The sequence below is a fragment of the Pleurodeles waltl genome, chromosome 4_1 (assembly GCF_031143425.1).
Source record: "Pleurodeles waltl isolate 20211129_DDA chromosome 4_1, aPleWal1.hap1.20221129, whole genome shotgun sequence".
NCBI lineage: Eukaryota > Metazoa > Chordata > Amphibia > Caudata > Salamandridae > Pleurodeles > Pleurodeles waltl.
In genome coordinates, this window is record NC_090442.1 from 737,337,784 (window position 1) to 737,352,833 (window position 15,050).

The following is a 15,050-nucleotide window of genomic DNA, read 5'->3' on the forward strand; positions in this document are numbered from 1 at the left end:
TTCACAAGAAATATCAGAAGTATTCATGAAATCTGTGGCAGTTGTAATTTCCAGGAATAATCCAAGCTGCAAATCTTCCTTATGTGGAAATATTGCACCAGTATCTAATATTTATTTGTACTTTGTCCTAATTAGTTTTCTTAAAAAAGGAGAACCACATTCTTAGGCACAGAAACTTTTCCCATAATTTCATCAAACAGATTTTGGGGGGGTATAAGAAATATACATGTGCCTTATCAAACATAAATAAGAAAAGAGAATGCAAGCCGTCATAGTGAACCATTTTATGTCAAGAAAATAGTTCCAATTTAAAGGTCCCCCCAACAAAATATATTTGAAGACTAGGTTGAATTTATTAATTTTACATTTATCTCCGTAATTTTTTCACTTAATGGTAATAATATAGGATTGTAGTGGGGACAAAACTCGTCTCCAAGAAGAACTGATTTAGAAGCAAACTTAGATCAACATTCACACAGAACTCATTCTTTCTGAATTTCTTTGAATTGCACAGAAAAGGAAATAATTGCATAACCAGGTTTATCACACCTGTATGAACCACCAAATGTTGCATTGTTGTAGTGTAAAACATCTATTGGAACTACATATTTCCTCTTTGAAATACTTCACCAAGATGCATTTATGAGACAAGGTAATGAAGATTATGCGTTTCCAGGCAAATACTTCTAGCTCAGAGGAACTAAACTCACAACAAAGCACAGCATCACTCTGGTTTCAAGAAGAAGTATTCCACTTCCTCCATGTCACTCAAATTCTTTATCTAGCTGGAGCCTTCTCTACTACCCTTACAGATAAACGGTCTTGATAATATTCAGTCCTTACCAGTTTCTCCCTTTAACTGGGGGCAAGTGGGGATTGTAATCTGTACATCAGTGTTGCCAGCTGAACCCCTTTAGGATATTTATATCAAGAAATATCATTAAAGAAAAAAACTTAAGACTAAAAGTCGAAAATTGCTAGAAGTGGTATATTCTTAAAATTGTGACCTCAATTCTCCGTTTAAAGGTCCATCTTACCACCCAGAGTCCAAATGTTCACAAAGGCAGTGGACAATACAAATGAAAACGGGGTCAACCCCTCTAAGCTCTCACCCCCAAATGTAATCCCAAAAGAGCTTCAAGACCAACAAATGAATTGCTAAACAATGTTGCCCATATCTCTCGCCTTTTACTACTACTAGCCCACTCTATAATGCAGCAACACAGCAAAGCACATCTCGCCCTTAACTCCTACCACACACAAAAAAAAAAAAAAGAGAAGATCAACTGCTTTCTATATTAACCTCTGCCAAACACTGGGGACAAAGATAAGTAAAAGACACACCAGTCAAGCTCAACTGTTCAAGAAGAAGGCCTAGAGGGCCTTCATCACTCAAATTGCACTTAACATTCTTCTAGAGGTTCAGTGCCAGCACTTAAGCCACTTGGTAAATTGGGCATTTCTCCTCTATAAAACAGATAGCTCAGAATCCGCGTGAGATATGGGATGAAAAGTTTTTTTTTTAAATAAATAAAATCAACTGCGAGATAAAACAAATAATTTTCACAGTTCGTGTTGCAGTCCTACTGCAGACTCAAGGGCACGGCCACAGCAATACAAGAATGTGGACCAAGCAAATATGCACTACATAATGTGATCTAACATAAAGGAGCACAGGATTTAACAAGATACTGATTGCAATTATTAACAGAAAGATCTTAACTGGAGTATAACCAGGTAGTTGCCTTATTTCCTTGCATTCTGAAGAACAAACGTTAAGTAAAGTTTCAACTCATATCCAAAGGAAATGCGCAACAGACAGTCAGTCACAAGATAGGGAATCACGTCAAAAGTACAGTAAAGACAGGGATGAGGAATGTAGAGATTATGACTGTTCCCACCGATAATATAGTTCTAGGTGGAATTAACCACCAAAAGGAAATGACCAACAGCAATTGAGCAACTAGTCTGGGGAGCAAGGACACACAGATTTTCAAAATGTTTGCCGTTGGTAGATGTAGGTATTTTACTTGAGTCTGGCCAAATGTTTGCACCTGTAGTACTCTAACATGTTGTCATTTCCTCCTGAGAAAAAAAATAATAAAATCATAAAGGGGTTAATATAACAGCTGAGTAAGGGTAACAGCTAGGTTCTATTACTAAGTAATCTTGCTTTAGACTGACATCTGAGAGCATGCTACTACAGACGTTAGAAACCTTTAAGGTGTATAGGGCACTGTAAATAACTTCACAGGTTACTGTACAGGCGGTGTTTGGGATATTTGTTTAAAAGTTAGAATGGATGAATGTTCCTAAAATTGGAACAACCATCTATACTCCAGCTCAGTCCGATTCTGAACTATGGTTGCAGTGGCTAGATGCAGCTGTATAACTTAGTCAGTGATTATCTGATTGGTCAGAGACATCCCACTACATAAACTGCAATTGGTCAGGTGGTGGTGGCAGGTGGGTGGATTTGTATGTGTGGGTGTAAGGGATGGTGTGTCCACAGTCACAGAAATGAATCCTGGTTGGTGCACTCTGGAAGAGTGATGTGCATTTATAGTGCTACAAGGCAGAAGAGGCATTACATTGAAATGCCAATGGGATCCCATCTGCGGCATTACAAGTGCCATAGACAATAAAATATCTGCAATATGGTGATCAAGACATCCGCCACAAATGCAACAGTGTACACCATCAACCAAACTCTAAATAACACTCAGAGTTTCAGATAAAACATGTGCATTAAAAATACAAAAATACATATATTTAGAGTAATAAGCAATCAGACTGTCCCTAGTGCAAACCTCTTCTTTTAATAAGTGCCCATTATAAGAAAGCGCCCTGGAACTGATAACACCCTTATACTACCTCTCAAAAATAAATCTTTGTCCCCATGAAACCTCAAATGACCACCAAAAGCCATAAGCTGGGTCCCAAGCAGCCTTTAGACCTCAAGAGTAACCCACCAAAACATTTCCATTTATTTCCAGTAGCAAGTACCCTGACAAGAAGGAGTGTTTCTGCTTTTGCTCTCTTTCCTGGCTTTACAGAACAGGAGACCTGCTTCCTTTCAGTCAGAGGCATCTGCAAGCCAGCATTATATTCAGGAAAGGTTGGTATTAACTGTTAACAATTGGTAACGTTGATCCCAAAGGATCCTGCACACTTCACTTTGGTCACCCAAAAGCCACTCACACCTAAACAAGGGTATGTTTTCCCATTGATTTTCATGCATCCTGGTGTTGTGTGCTCTGCTTATTCAGCTTATTTGCAAGATGCCCATAAAAAACATGGGCCCACATATGAGCCCCAATGGGGGCTGTGCAGAGTGGAATTAATGTGTGGAATTCCGCTGACACAAATATGAGGTCCAATATTCCTGAACAATTTTGAACTTCCAGACCTCTTGAGGATTGGGGCCAACAACCCAATTCAATGCTCACAGGACACGACCTTGCTGGGCAACAATCAGTTTGGCCTCATTCTGAGCTTTTTGCCAACTGAAAATCCAGGTAAGTAGACCCTTGCCTGTCCAACTTCAGTGTGATTTTGCCAAGTACAGCCTGCTGCCTTGCCCTGCTCGAGGTCTTCAACTTCCATTTCAGAGACGAAGACAGAAGGTTAATACTCGGGCTGGGACGAATCGGATTGAACTCTTTGACATGAGCATCATTGTGGTTGCCCTGAAATCGCACCTAGGTCCCAGTCACATGAACAGTACAATCTATTGGTGGTTTACTTGTTTTATGCAAATTCTTATCTCTTGTTCCCCTTATTGGATTTTTGTCATTTTGGTTACAATAAAGTTCACTATTTTGCTCTTTATTTTTTATAAATTAGAAAGATTTTTAGTGTGTTGCATTTTTGAATTTTTAACTGTATTGGTACAGCTAAATGCTTTCCCCATTTTCTCTAAGTTAAGCCTGTCCGCTCTGTGTCGTAGCCATCGTGGACTGAACTCAGGCTTAAATTACTGAAACCTTGTGTATGACATAACAAGTTGTTAACTTTATTTCTTGTGGTGGACTACTGTCTACCCAAATTAATATTCCACTTTTTTAAACCATGGTTCCATTATGCACCTTCTCTTTAGTTTCTTCCTCTATTTGGAATGTACTCTGTCTTGGCTTGTGCAAAACAGAGGACCATTCCATATTTAGCAGGCTCCTAAAATGTATCCATTTAATTTAATTAATTGATTATATTCCGGTGTATTCTGATGCTGTTAGTTCAATGCCAATATCCGTAAGGGTAGTCACTGCACTTTATAAGTGACAACTCACTTCAACTCATATTCTGCATGTGTAGGTTTTTGTTTTAGTGGGTGCCCTCAAGGACAAAACGCATGGAAGCGGACAATTATAGAAGAAATCACACAGAAATAAAGGGCTGAGGCTCTCGTCCTTTGGTGATGGAGTATCATCACCTGAAAGATAGATCAGGTATCCATCCCCTGACCTTTGGGTTGACAGAGACAAATCAGCTATGTGACACCAGAGCATATAATTTATGTCTAACCAGAGGCATATCTCTAACCTCCAAAGCAAAAGCATCTAGGATCAGTTTTTCAGAGTTTATCGTAAAACAGATGAAGAATTGGTTGTAAAGTATGCCGTGTGTGTTTTTTTGGGGATAGTGTCTACACAGAGGAAGTAAATTAGAACTCCCTTTGTGTAGGCACTGCTGTGTCCTGTGTTAGGATATATGTATTTGTGAAACACACAACCATGCATGATGGTATCCTGGCACTGACCTGGTATGTGGGCCTGGCCCTGCTTATGGTAGGTTGAATTGAAAAGCCAGGTCTTCATATTTTGCAGAATTAAAGAAGGAGGCTCTGAAATGGAGTGGGAGGCCATTCCACAATTTAGAAGCAATGTAAGGAAAGGTGTTGAGGTGGTTGGTGGAAGGAGAAGCGACTGCAGGAAGATGGGGCCTAAGTTGTGTAATACCTTGAATGTGCATGTGACAAGTTTGAAATGAACATGTTTGTGTATCAAAAACCAGTAGAGCTCCCCAAGGTATGGTGTGATCAGAGTTCTGCGTAGGAGGGTGAGGATGAACCTGGCTGCCAAACTCTGGCATAGATCCTGGTGGAGAGTGTGTTCCCGTAGTCTAACTTGCTGGTGATTAGGGTGTGAGTGACAGTTTTTCCAGTGTTGCTCGGAAGCTATTTGAAGATCTTCCTCCGCATCGTCAAGGTGTGGCAGCAGGACGCAGTGACTGCATCGACTTGAGTGGTCATGTCCAGTTTCCTGTTGATTATTCAGAGGTTCCTGGTATGGGTGCAGGATTTGGGTCAAAGTTCGGTCGGCCACCAGTAAGAGTCCCATGGTAAGTTGTTCTTGCAGAAGATCACTACTTCTGACTTGTTGGTGTTAAGCTTTAGACAGGTTGACTTTATCCATTTAGCTACTTTGGTCATTCAGGCAGTGAACCTGTTGTGTTGGTAGTCTTGTCCTAGAGGGAGGCTATGCTTTGTGTTGTTGGCATAAGAGAAGATGTTCATGTTGTTTGCGCAGATGTCTCTGGCTAAAGGAATCATGTTTTGAAGAGGACTGAACTGAGCGATGAACCTTGAGGCACTCCACAGATGAGTCTGGGGGCTTCAGAGGAGTAAGATGCCAGGCGGATAACTTGTGTCCTAACTACTGAGAAGGAGCAGATCCAGCTCAGAGTGGGCCCTTGGATGACAATCTCATGCTAGTGTCTGATGAGGATGGGGTGCGAGTGTCAAATGCTGCAGATATGTCCAGGATCGGTCTGGTAACATACAGGGCAAGGATTGTGATGTTTTCTAGAAGGGCTGTAGAGTTAAGTTAGGTGTGGAATTCTAGGGAAACATTAAGGTCTCTGAGGAGGAAGAAAGTGCTTGTGCTGATGAGGAGGGTGCTACTGACTGATGTTGGTGGCAAATTTGGTGCAGGGTACTGCTGGTCTGTATATGAGGGTTCCAATCAGGGAGAAATGTGGTTTGGAACTTAAACATGAGATGTTCCATGTAGCTAGTGGGGATGTCCCTGTAGGTGGTGCTGTTAATATAGTATCTTTGAATATCATAGCGACTTCAACTCTGGGGTTGGGCTGACTGCCTTGCCATGTGAGCTAATATCCAATGGGCAGGACTGTAGTGAGGTCTGGTGCAGAAGCTGAGTTTCTGTGGCTCTATGAGGAAGAGCAGGTCCGGAGCTTGGTCGTGCAGAACGTCCTATGTGTCTGTGGCATGTTCTGTGAGCAAGTAGGTTTTGAGGAGCATACATCAGAGTGTGGTGTAGGGTCTGTGTGAGCAGGTGGCTGGTTTGCGTGTCTGTAAGTGAGTGGGGTACTGAGTGCAATAGTGAAGGGTGTAGGAAGAATGCATGAGAATTTGCCAGAGGCACATGTGAATACTCCTTCCATGCAGTGAGCATGGGCTAGGGGGCTGAGAGACAGGGTATCTGTGAGGGGGAAAGAACCATAGTTGCTAGCGCCAGGCACAGTCCACGGCACTGCAGACACCATTAAGTAGGTCCTGGGAGGAAGGGAGGAGCACAAGGTGCCATGAGCAGGCAACCAGTGATGTCACTTCCTGTGCAAATGGATGATGAGATTCCAGCGACATTGCACCCAGTGCAGTTGGGTTGGGGGTGGGGTGACGGGGAATGAAGCTCTCTTGCTTGGCTTCTTCTTTTAAAGACAGTTGGGAAAATGTGGTTCTGCCCCTCTAAACTACTCTAGTTTGACAGTAAAATACTTACAAACCCTTATTCTGCTTTCAAACTGAGCAGCATCATAACTGGTAAATGGTATAACACGTTACTAATACATCAGCATTGCACAATGGAAGCAGTACTTTGTGCACTATTGTTCCAGTGTTACAATGATAAACATGTAACCATGCTGTGTGCATGGTGTCTGTCTTGTGCACATTCAAGGTAGGTCCTTTTTGTACCCAGGCCAAACTAACTGCTATAATTAGGATGCCACTTTGGGTACACCCATTGCAGAGTATGCCATTCTTCTCAAAACAAATTTGGAGAAATCTGTAACAAATGTTCAATTTATAAATCACATGGACCCTACAGGATTTAAAAGCAACATTGATATGTTAGTGGATTTTAAATTTGATATGCTGGGGGATTCAGAACAAAAACTGAAAGCATGGGTGTTTTTATTTTAACACATGCTATTGCAAGGTATAATTTCTCTTTCTTTTGGAGTGAACTATTTGCAGACCTTACCCATCAGCCCACACGTTTTATGTGTTCTGGAATTTGAAGGAATATTTGTATCCTCTGCATGCTAGGCCACCTTTTGTTGCAAAGTTATTTCAAGCAACTATGTTTTTGCCAGTTCTTTGGACCTGGTGGCTTCCTGCACTGATGTAGCCCAGTATTCTAATATGAAAACTGTTCAACACTGGGTGGTAAAAAAAAGATTTTATTGTTGATTATGGAAAGTGCAGGCTCCCAGCAGAGTAATTCAAAGTGCTTATATTGCAAACTGATTGGAACTCCCTGATTAACTCTCTGGAAGAATGGATGCTGCATTAGGAATAAAACCTGTGACTTACCAGTCACACATCATAAAATCAATCAACCCACCAAAATCAATACTCCGAGACCTTTACATATGTGCAACTTCAGACAAGCATATGTTGCAATGTCCCAATAAGCAAACTGAAAATTTACCTTTGGTCAACAGTCAGCCAGAAGTGTCTTTCTGAAGACAGAATTTAAACTATTTCATGAGCTTACAGTTATTTCACAGAAAGAACTGATTTGCACAAAGGGACATGGTCATGAAATAGCTTTGCCAAAACTGTTCTTATGTGCTCTTTATTGAATTCTGTAGAAGCTGCTTTTGGTTGACAAATCACTCGATTACCCTTTTTATTGAGCTTTGTAATCTATAAACATTGTCATGTTCACTAAGACACGTTTGCTAAAATGTATCGGGTTTGACCAGTATGTTTAAAATGCAGTATATCGATCTATTTACTCCTACTTGCATAGACAGTTCCGCCCCATCGTTTGAAGTGGTGTTAGGCCGTCTCCACTGACTGACCAGCTAGTCCTACTGCCCCTTACCTCCAAACACACCAACCCCCTCATTAAATTTGGGTATAGTTGCGCTCAAGGTGATGTCGGATGCTCTTTCACAATAAATTGTGCTTTGATTGTCGGTCCCCTGACGCGCCTTCTCTTACAGAACATTCCTAAATAACACACCCAGGCCCACCAACCAACCAACATGACATGCCACCCCTTAGGCATTGTACAGGTCTTAGTTGCTGAAACATTGTGCTCTGTTTAGGCCCTTAAGCATAATCTGCCATTCTATGTCAGGACTGGAGACGAGGATTATGCATAACTTTCTTCACTTTATTAATATAGCAGATTTAAAGAAATAAAGGGAAAAAAAAAAAAAAAAAAAAAAAACTATGAAATACTACATGCCCCATACGGCTCTGAGTATCAAGAGTCCAAACATAGCCAATCTGAGTCCAGTCCAACATATGACATCGCTTCCTGTTCAATCTTTCTTCACTGCTCGTCAGTTAAGTGAAATCTTCTTTGTGACGTTTTCCTTATAACTGAAATACTTTATTATCAGTCTTATAAGCGCTAATATTGTTTTTCTTTTTTTGCGCAGTAGTCTTCTGCCCGAACGCTCATTTATTATTTTACTTCACAGGTCTGACGAGGGTGCCAGGCGCGTCAGCAGTGTCTGAGGCGGCTTCTTGGTAGTGCTCCAGCTGACTGCTGCACGCGTTTTGGGGGGGAAGCCTAAAATAAATTCTTTGAATTCCTGTCAGAGTATCTCCAAACCAACCCTCGCTAGATACACTGGTTGGTGTATATTTAAAGCAATAGCACCACCTAGTGGTGTTTTCATTAATTATGTATATATTATTCAATATATTTTATTTAGGAGTACCAGTGAGGGGGCTACCCATTTTAAATCTTGGGTGAATAAATAAATGCTAAATATATTTTCCCACATTCTAAAAATATTCTAATAAAAAAGCATAAAATATATTTTAAACAAAATATTTGTATTTTTTTCTTTGTGCTCCCACCTACATAATGGACCATAATAGTAGTAATGAAAATTCATCCTTTCAGGATGCCGAACAAGAGTGGCCTCCTCAACGTCTTCCACCAGAGGTCAATCAAGCGCTTTCTATCACCATTTGAACTGCGCCAGCGCCTTTCCAGGAACAGGTTGACAAGCCCCCCTAAATACCCCACCCCGAGCATTCCAGGGGTTTTTGGTGACCCTGCACAATCTAAACCGGGCCCTATTGGTCTTAATTCAGGGGGAAAGAAGGCCACTAGGCGTGACGAGGGGCACCTGGAAAGTTTTGATAAGCTTACAGAGACCTTCCATAAGAGTGTGCTCAAGCTTAATCATCTGCCCTACCGTGAGGAAGATCAACCCAGGGAAATGAGTTTCTTTGTCACAAAAAAAAAAAAAAATGTAGACCCTTTCTTTGGGGTCCCCCTTGAAGGGGAGTGTGTATCGGATGCCGAAAATTCCTAGTTCTGTTTCCCCTAATTCTCTAGAGGAAGAATCTGATATGTTTAATCCATCAGAGATTTACCACTCCAGATCCTCGGAATGGGTTCCTGAACCTAAGGTGGCTAATTACGTGCCCAATAAGATGCGCCAGCCTCTGGAAAAAGAAGTCAGGGCAGAATGCCCCAGACCTTCCCTTCCCGGCAAGGTAGCCGTCACGCCTGACATTGACCCGAATTATGTACCTTTATCAGCAAATACATTAAAGACCCAAAAAAGGGGATTGATAAAACTTGGAGGGGTTGCCAGGATAAACTCCTTGACGTGGTTGGCCCTCTGACTCAAATCATACAACTTGCAGACCAGGCAAAGCACACCGGAACTCCATTATCAGTGGAAATTGTAGGTGGCTGGGCACAAAGGGTCATTTGCCTCCTTGGAAACGAGAGCTGCGCTCTGGCAGCAGAACGCAGAAGATCGCTCCTCATAAAAATAGACCCTAAACTTGGGGAATTGGCTACTTCAGAGGCAAATGCCCAAGGTAACATTTTTGGGGATCCTTTTGTTAAAGGACTAGGAAAGTGCATTGCCGTTTTCTCGGCCTTGGACAAGGCTCAAACTTCCATAAAAAAGATTTTCCCCTTGTGAGGTTTTTGATGGGGACTGATGAGGAAGGGGGTTCTCTTCTGGCTGTCTTTATCACCAAGGCCCCTCGAGACCTTACCCAAAAAGGAACAATGGCTGGAATGACGGTCATCAAGGAGCCTTTTACTCTTCTTCAGGTTCCGGCAGAGCCAGAAACAGCAGTGTCAGAGGAGGGGCTAACGCACCAGGAGGAAATTCTGGTAAGCATTATCCCTTTTTCCCCCTCAAGATCTTAGGGGGAAGGCTTCAGGGACTTGCTCACACCTGGGAAATGATATTGAAGGATCCCTGGATCCTCCACACAGTTTGGGGTTTTCACATAAAGTTTTATGGATCTCCAATCCAAAAGACTCAACCCAGACCTTTCGTTTTATCAACACAGGAAATTATTCTTATAGATTTGGAAGTGCAGGATCTTCTGCAAAAAAAACAAGCATTTACAATGCGACGGGTCTCGCGTTTGCTCATGTTAGAGCTGATTGCGTTGTAAACTCTTAACCCGACTTTTCACCTATCGGGCAAAAGTACATTTATGTACATAACCCGGAAAAAGTGAAATCAAGTATGTAAAACGCTCGACTTCTGCCAAGCGAGATCGCGCTCTAAATTAGAGAAAAGAAAAGTCCACGAGCCCGACGGAAAACAGCGAGCCTCGCATGTTTTCTGTACTTGGTCGCTGCGCTCGAGGAGGGCTTGCCACCGGAAAAGGCATGATATGTGCATGCCTTCGACTAATGAAAGCAAGCAGATTTTATCAGGGAAGCCCACGAACCAATAAAAAGCACGGACGTGAAGTTGACAGGGCTCCGAGCCCTTTTCTAAATACAAAAGAGTCTCCCTGCGATACACATGCGCGAGCAACGAAGGCTCGACCCTAAAAAGAGCCATTTGCAGACAGTACTTCACCCAAATGGGTTTCTGAGCAACATTTTCCTTGTAGAAAAGAAAAAAAAAAAAAAAAAAAAAAAAAAAAAAAGGGACAAGGGCTTTCGCCCTGTCATAAATCTAAAATAATTCAACAAATGGATAGTTTATCGTCAATTCAAGATGGAAGGTATTCATCTTTTGAGAGACATCCTTCTTTTGAAAGATTGGATGGTCAGGTTGGATCTCAAGGATGCATATCTTCCAGTTCCCATTTTTCACCCTTACCCAAGATTTCTTCAATTTGCATGGAGAGGGAATATATACAAATGCAAAGCTCTCCCTTTCAGTCTCTCCTCAGCCCTTTAGTATTTCACCAAACTCCTATGCCCAGTTGTAGAATTCCTCCATAACAGAGGAATACGGATGATTATTTATTTAGACGACATACTCCCGATGGATCAATCCTTAGTTCGGCTCAGATTCAATCTGAACACAACTATTATGCTCCTTCAAAATCTCGGCTTTGTAATTAACTCATCAAAATCGGAACTAATTCTAACCCAACAGATTATATTCCTGGGGTTCCTCAAACTCAGTCACAGCAACTCTCAGCCTTACACTAACAAAACTTACCAAGATTCAGGAAGGTTCTCAGAAGAGAAAAAAATCTCTCTCCGCCAACTGGTCAGGAAAGTAGGACCTCTATCTTCGTCAAATCGGGCCATCTTTCCACGTCCCCTTCACTACCGTGCGTAACAGAGACTATAAGCGTCTCATCTCCGGAGAGGACTGACTTATTCAGAGATAATCTCTTTAGCTCCAGAAACCAAAACAAAGCTCCACTGGTGGATAGACCATATGGAAGCTTGGAACAGGACAGCAATATTTGGCACATCACCAGACATGGTAATAGAATCAGATGCCAGTCGTCTGGGATGGGGATCCAATTGTGGGACATATCCTTGGGAGGCAGATGGTCAGAGGAAGAACTCTCGCCATATAAATTGCCTGGAACTCCTCGCTGGACCTTTTGCAATCAAGTCTCTCACCAGCTACAATGTCCAGTCAGCAGTGCAGTACATCAATCGCCTGGGAGGCACTCGATTGAAAGCCCTCTCAGAAATGGCAAAGGATTTTAAGCATTATTGCCTTCAGAAACAGATCAAAAACACTGTGGCGGGCTGGAACACCAGGGACTTCGCAGACAATACAGATGGAAAACTGGATCAGAACACTTTTCTAGCCCCTAATGAAAATATTGTGGGGGGGGAGAAAGAGCCCTTGTAATGTAGATCTTTTTGCTTCTCGACTAACTCACCAACTGCCAAGATATGTCAGTTGGAGACCAGACCAATAGCGATAGACGCTTTTCTCCAGGACTGGTAGAAGGATATTCCATATGCATTCCCTCCATTAATAATGATGCCCAGAGTAGTGCTCAGGTAAGACGTCAAATTGCATCTATGGTGCTAGTGACTCCTATATGGAAATCTCAAGCATGTAGGCATATAGATTGGCTTGGAACCGATGGACTTGTTGGTGTATGTATTGAGAAACATCTCCATTCCTTGGGGGCAGAACTAACCTACATCCTCAACTTTTTAGCTGAACTTGCCCAGTTGGGTCTGGCTTATTGTACAATCAACTCTTTAGGTCAGCAATTTCTGCTGGACATAAATCTCCATTGACAGGAAACCAGTTGTCGAACAACCGTGGGTTTGTAAATTAATGAAGGGCTTTCGCCTTTCTAAACCTCCAGAACCCAGATATTCGGGTCCCTGGGATGTTAACATAGTTTTACATTTTCTCTCTCAATGGCAAGATAATTGTTTCCGAGATAAGAAATGATTATCAGCTAAATTAGCTATTCTTTTATGCCTCATATCTTGCAAAAGAGTTTCTGATGTTAGAGCCTTAGATTTATCAGCTAGGGTCTTCACTCCAGAAGGGGTTACTTTCACTATTTCCAGAAGGACCGAAACTAATATCAGGTTAGTATCTTATCCTGCTTTCCCAGAGCATCCTAAATTATGTGTAGTCAGATGTATCAACACATACGAGAACATTACACTTGATGTCAGATCTGCAGGTGAGAATCAACTTCTTATTGCCCTACAGAAGCCTTTTAAAGCAGTTTCAACTCCTTATAATGGTAGAGGAGTTTGATAGATCATGACAGATGCAGGTATTGACATTAGTATGTTTGGGGCACATTCCACTAATGAGGCAATGGCTTCTACAGCCATCCAGGTAGGTGCTAGATTAGAGGGCATCATGAATTCAGGCCAATGGTCATCGGAATCCACTTTCAAAAAATTATATTTTAAACCAATACTGAAGACCGCAACTCTGGTTGTCAGTAAGCTTTAAACATGTATAATCCTAGCCTCCAGTCCTGACATAGAATGAAAGATTTCCTAGCTAACAGAAGGAAAGTTTCAATTCTATTAACGACAAGGAGGCGAGGATTATCCCAACCAGGCAACTTTTCTTCTCAAAGTACCTCTCCCTCCCATGGGCTAAAATATCTATGTTTTTATTCATTAAGTAACATAAAATATTTTTCTATTATTTTATTTCTAAAGATAAACTTCTTTTTCATGAATATGTTATAATAACGTCTTTATTCAAAACAGAAAAATCATTATCTTTATTTGTGGTGGTTTTACTATAATACATTATGTTATTTGAAGAACCTGATAACGTGGTTCATATTTTTCTCAATCTACACTGGAAGCAATCAAGGACTGGATTAGGATCATCATCAACTTTAACTTCCTTTGAGTGAAGAAGACAGAACTTGAAGCAACATCATATGTATATATATATATATATATATATATATATATTGGACTATGTTTGGACTCATACCCAGAGCCTCATGGGACATGTTGTATTTCATAGTTTTTTCTTTAGTTCTTTAAATCTGCTATATTAATAAAGTGAAGAAAGCCTCCTTGTCCTTAACAGAATTGAAACCTTTTCGTTAGCTAGAAAACTTTTCATTACACCTTTCCCTGATCTGACCCCTTCCTGTGAGATCCTGCCTTACCAGCACTTAAGGGCCACAGTTGCGGACTCATCAATAAGTATATATATATATATATATATACACACATTCCTGCATCCCTTTTGCCTGATTCATCGGCTGTGTTCTGCGTGGCATGGGACAACTGTCCCCATCTCTGGCAACGCCCATAATCTTCCTTCAGCTGACTCATTTCGCTGGATGCTGCCCACTTCGAGGGGGAAAAAAACACCTGACACCAGTGCGGATCCTTCTCACAACTGTGAGTTATCCGAACCCACCCAATTGCCGCGGGGCTCAAGTACAGCACCTTGAAGCGTCTCATGCATGCATGCATACCTGCGTAGAGAATCCACCTCTCAGGCTGACTTAGTCACCTGTCAACCCCAACTGCTTCACTGTAACCCACCACTACTTCCCTTCCTGCCCCAGGTAAGGTTTCATCAACGCCAACCCTTACCTGGCGGTCCAAGATGCGGCCTCCCACATAGCCTGACGAAACGCACCAGCTGGCCATTACCCTCGCCGCCAGTTTCCATAGCTCGCCTTCTTGCGAACCTCGTCGGCCCGCACCGCCTGTGCATCCCTGGTGCCGCTCTAACACGCCCCTTTTGCTGAGCAGTGGCCCGGTAGGCTGGGCCGAAGGTTTCCAGCCTTTCCAATCATCGTCCGTCTTACTTAGCCTTGCCAAATAGAAGAACGCGTTTTCTCAAGGCAACCGGGACGTCAGGGCAACAAGTACAAAATATTCGATTCCAGATATCGCGGTACCCCTAGCAGCCGCAGTTTTCAGACAGAACTAATAGATGCCACCACAGAGTTCCTATTATCAAAATGGAACAACGACAACCGTGTCAACGTCGGCCATCTTGTAGAGGTAGCTTCTGAAGGGCTATCAAGGGCATCCAACGTTTGATACTATGTGCAGGGCGTTTAAGTGAAGAGATGTGTTTTTTAAAATTATGTGTATTTCCTTTTTTTCCAATCCATGCGTTATGAACAG

General features: G+C 42.0%; 1 protein-coding gene across 2 annotated transcripts in view; it reads right to left on the reverse strand.

Moving 5' to 3' along the window:
* Positions 1-14,872, reverse strand: part of KLHDC10 (kelch domain containing 10) — a 114,345-nt gene extending 99,473 nt beyond the window's left edge. The window contains exon 1 of one of the 2 annotated variants that reach the window (XM_069229336.1): positions 14,508-14,872. In XM_069229336.1, the coding sequence (XP_069085437.1) occupies positions 14,508-14,631 (124 nt within the window). In that variant the 5' untranslated portion in view covers positions 14,632-14,872. The remainder of the gene's footprint in view (positions 1-14,507) is intronic. The other variant, XM_069229335.1, reaches the window with a different exon arrangement.
* Positions 14,873-15,050: the final 178 nt, after the last annotated feature.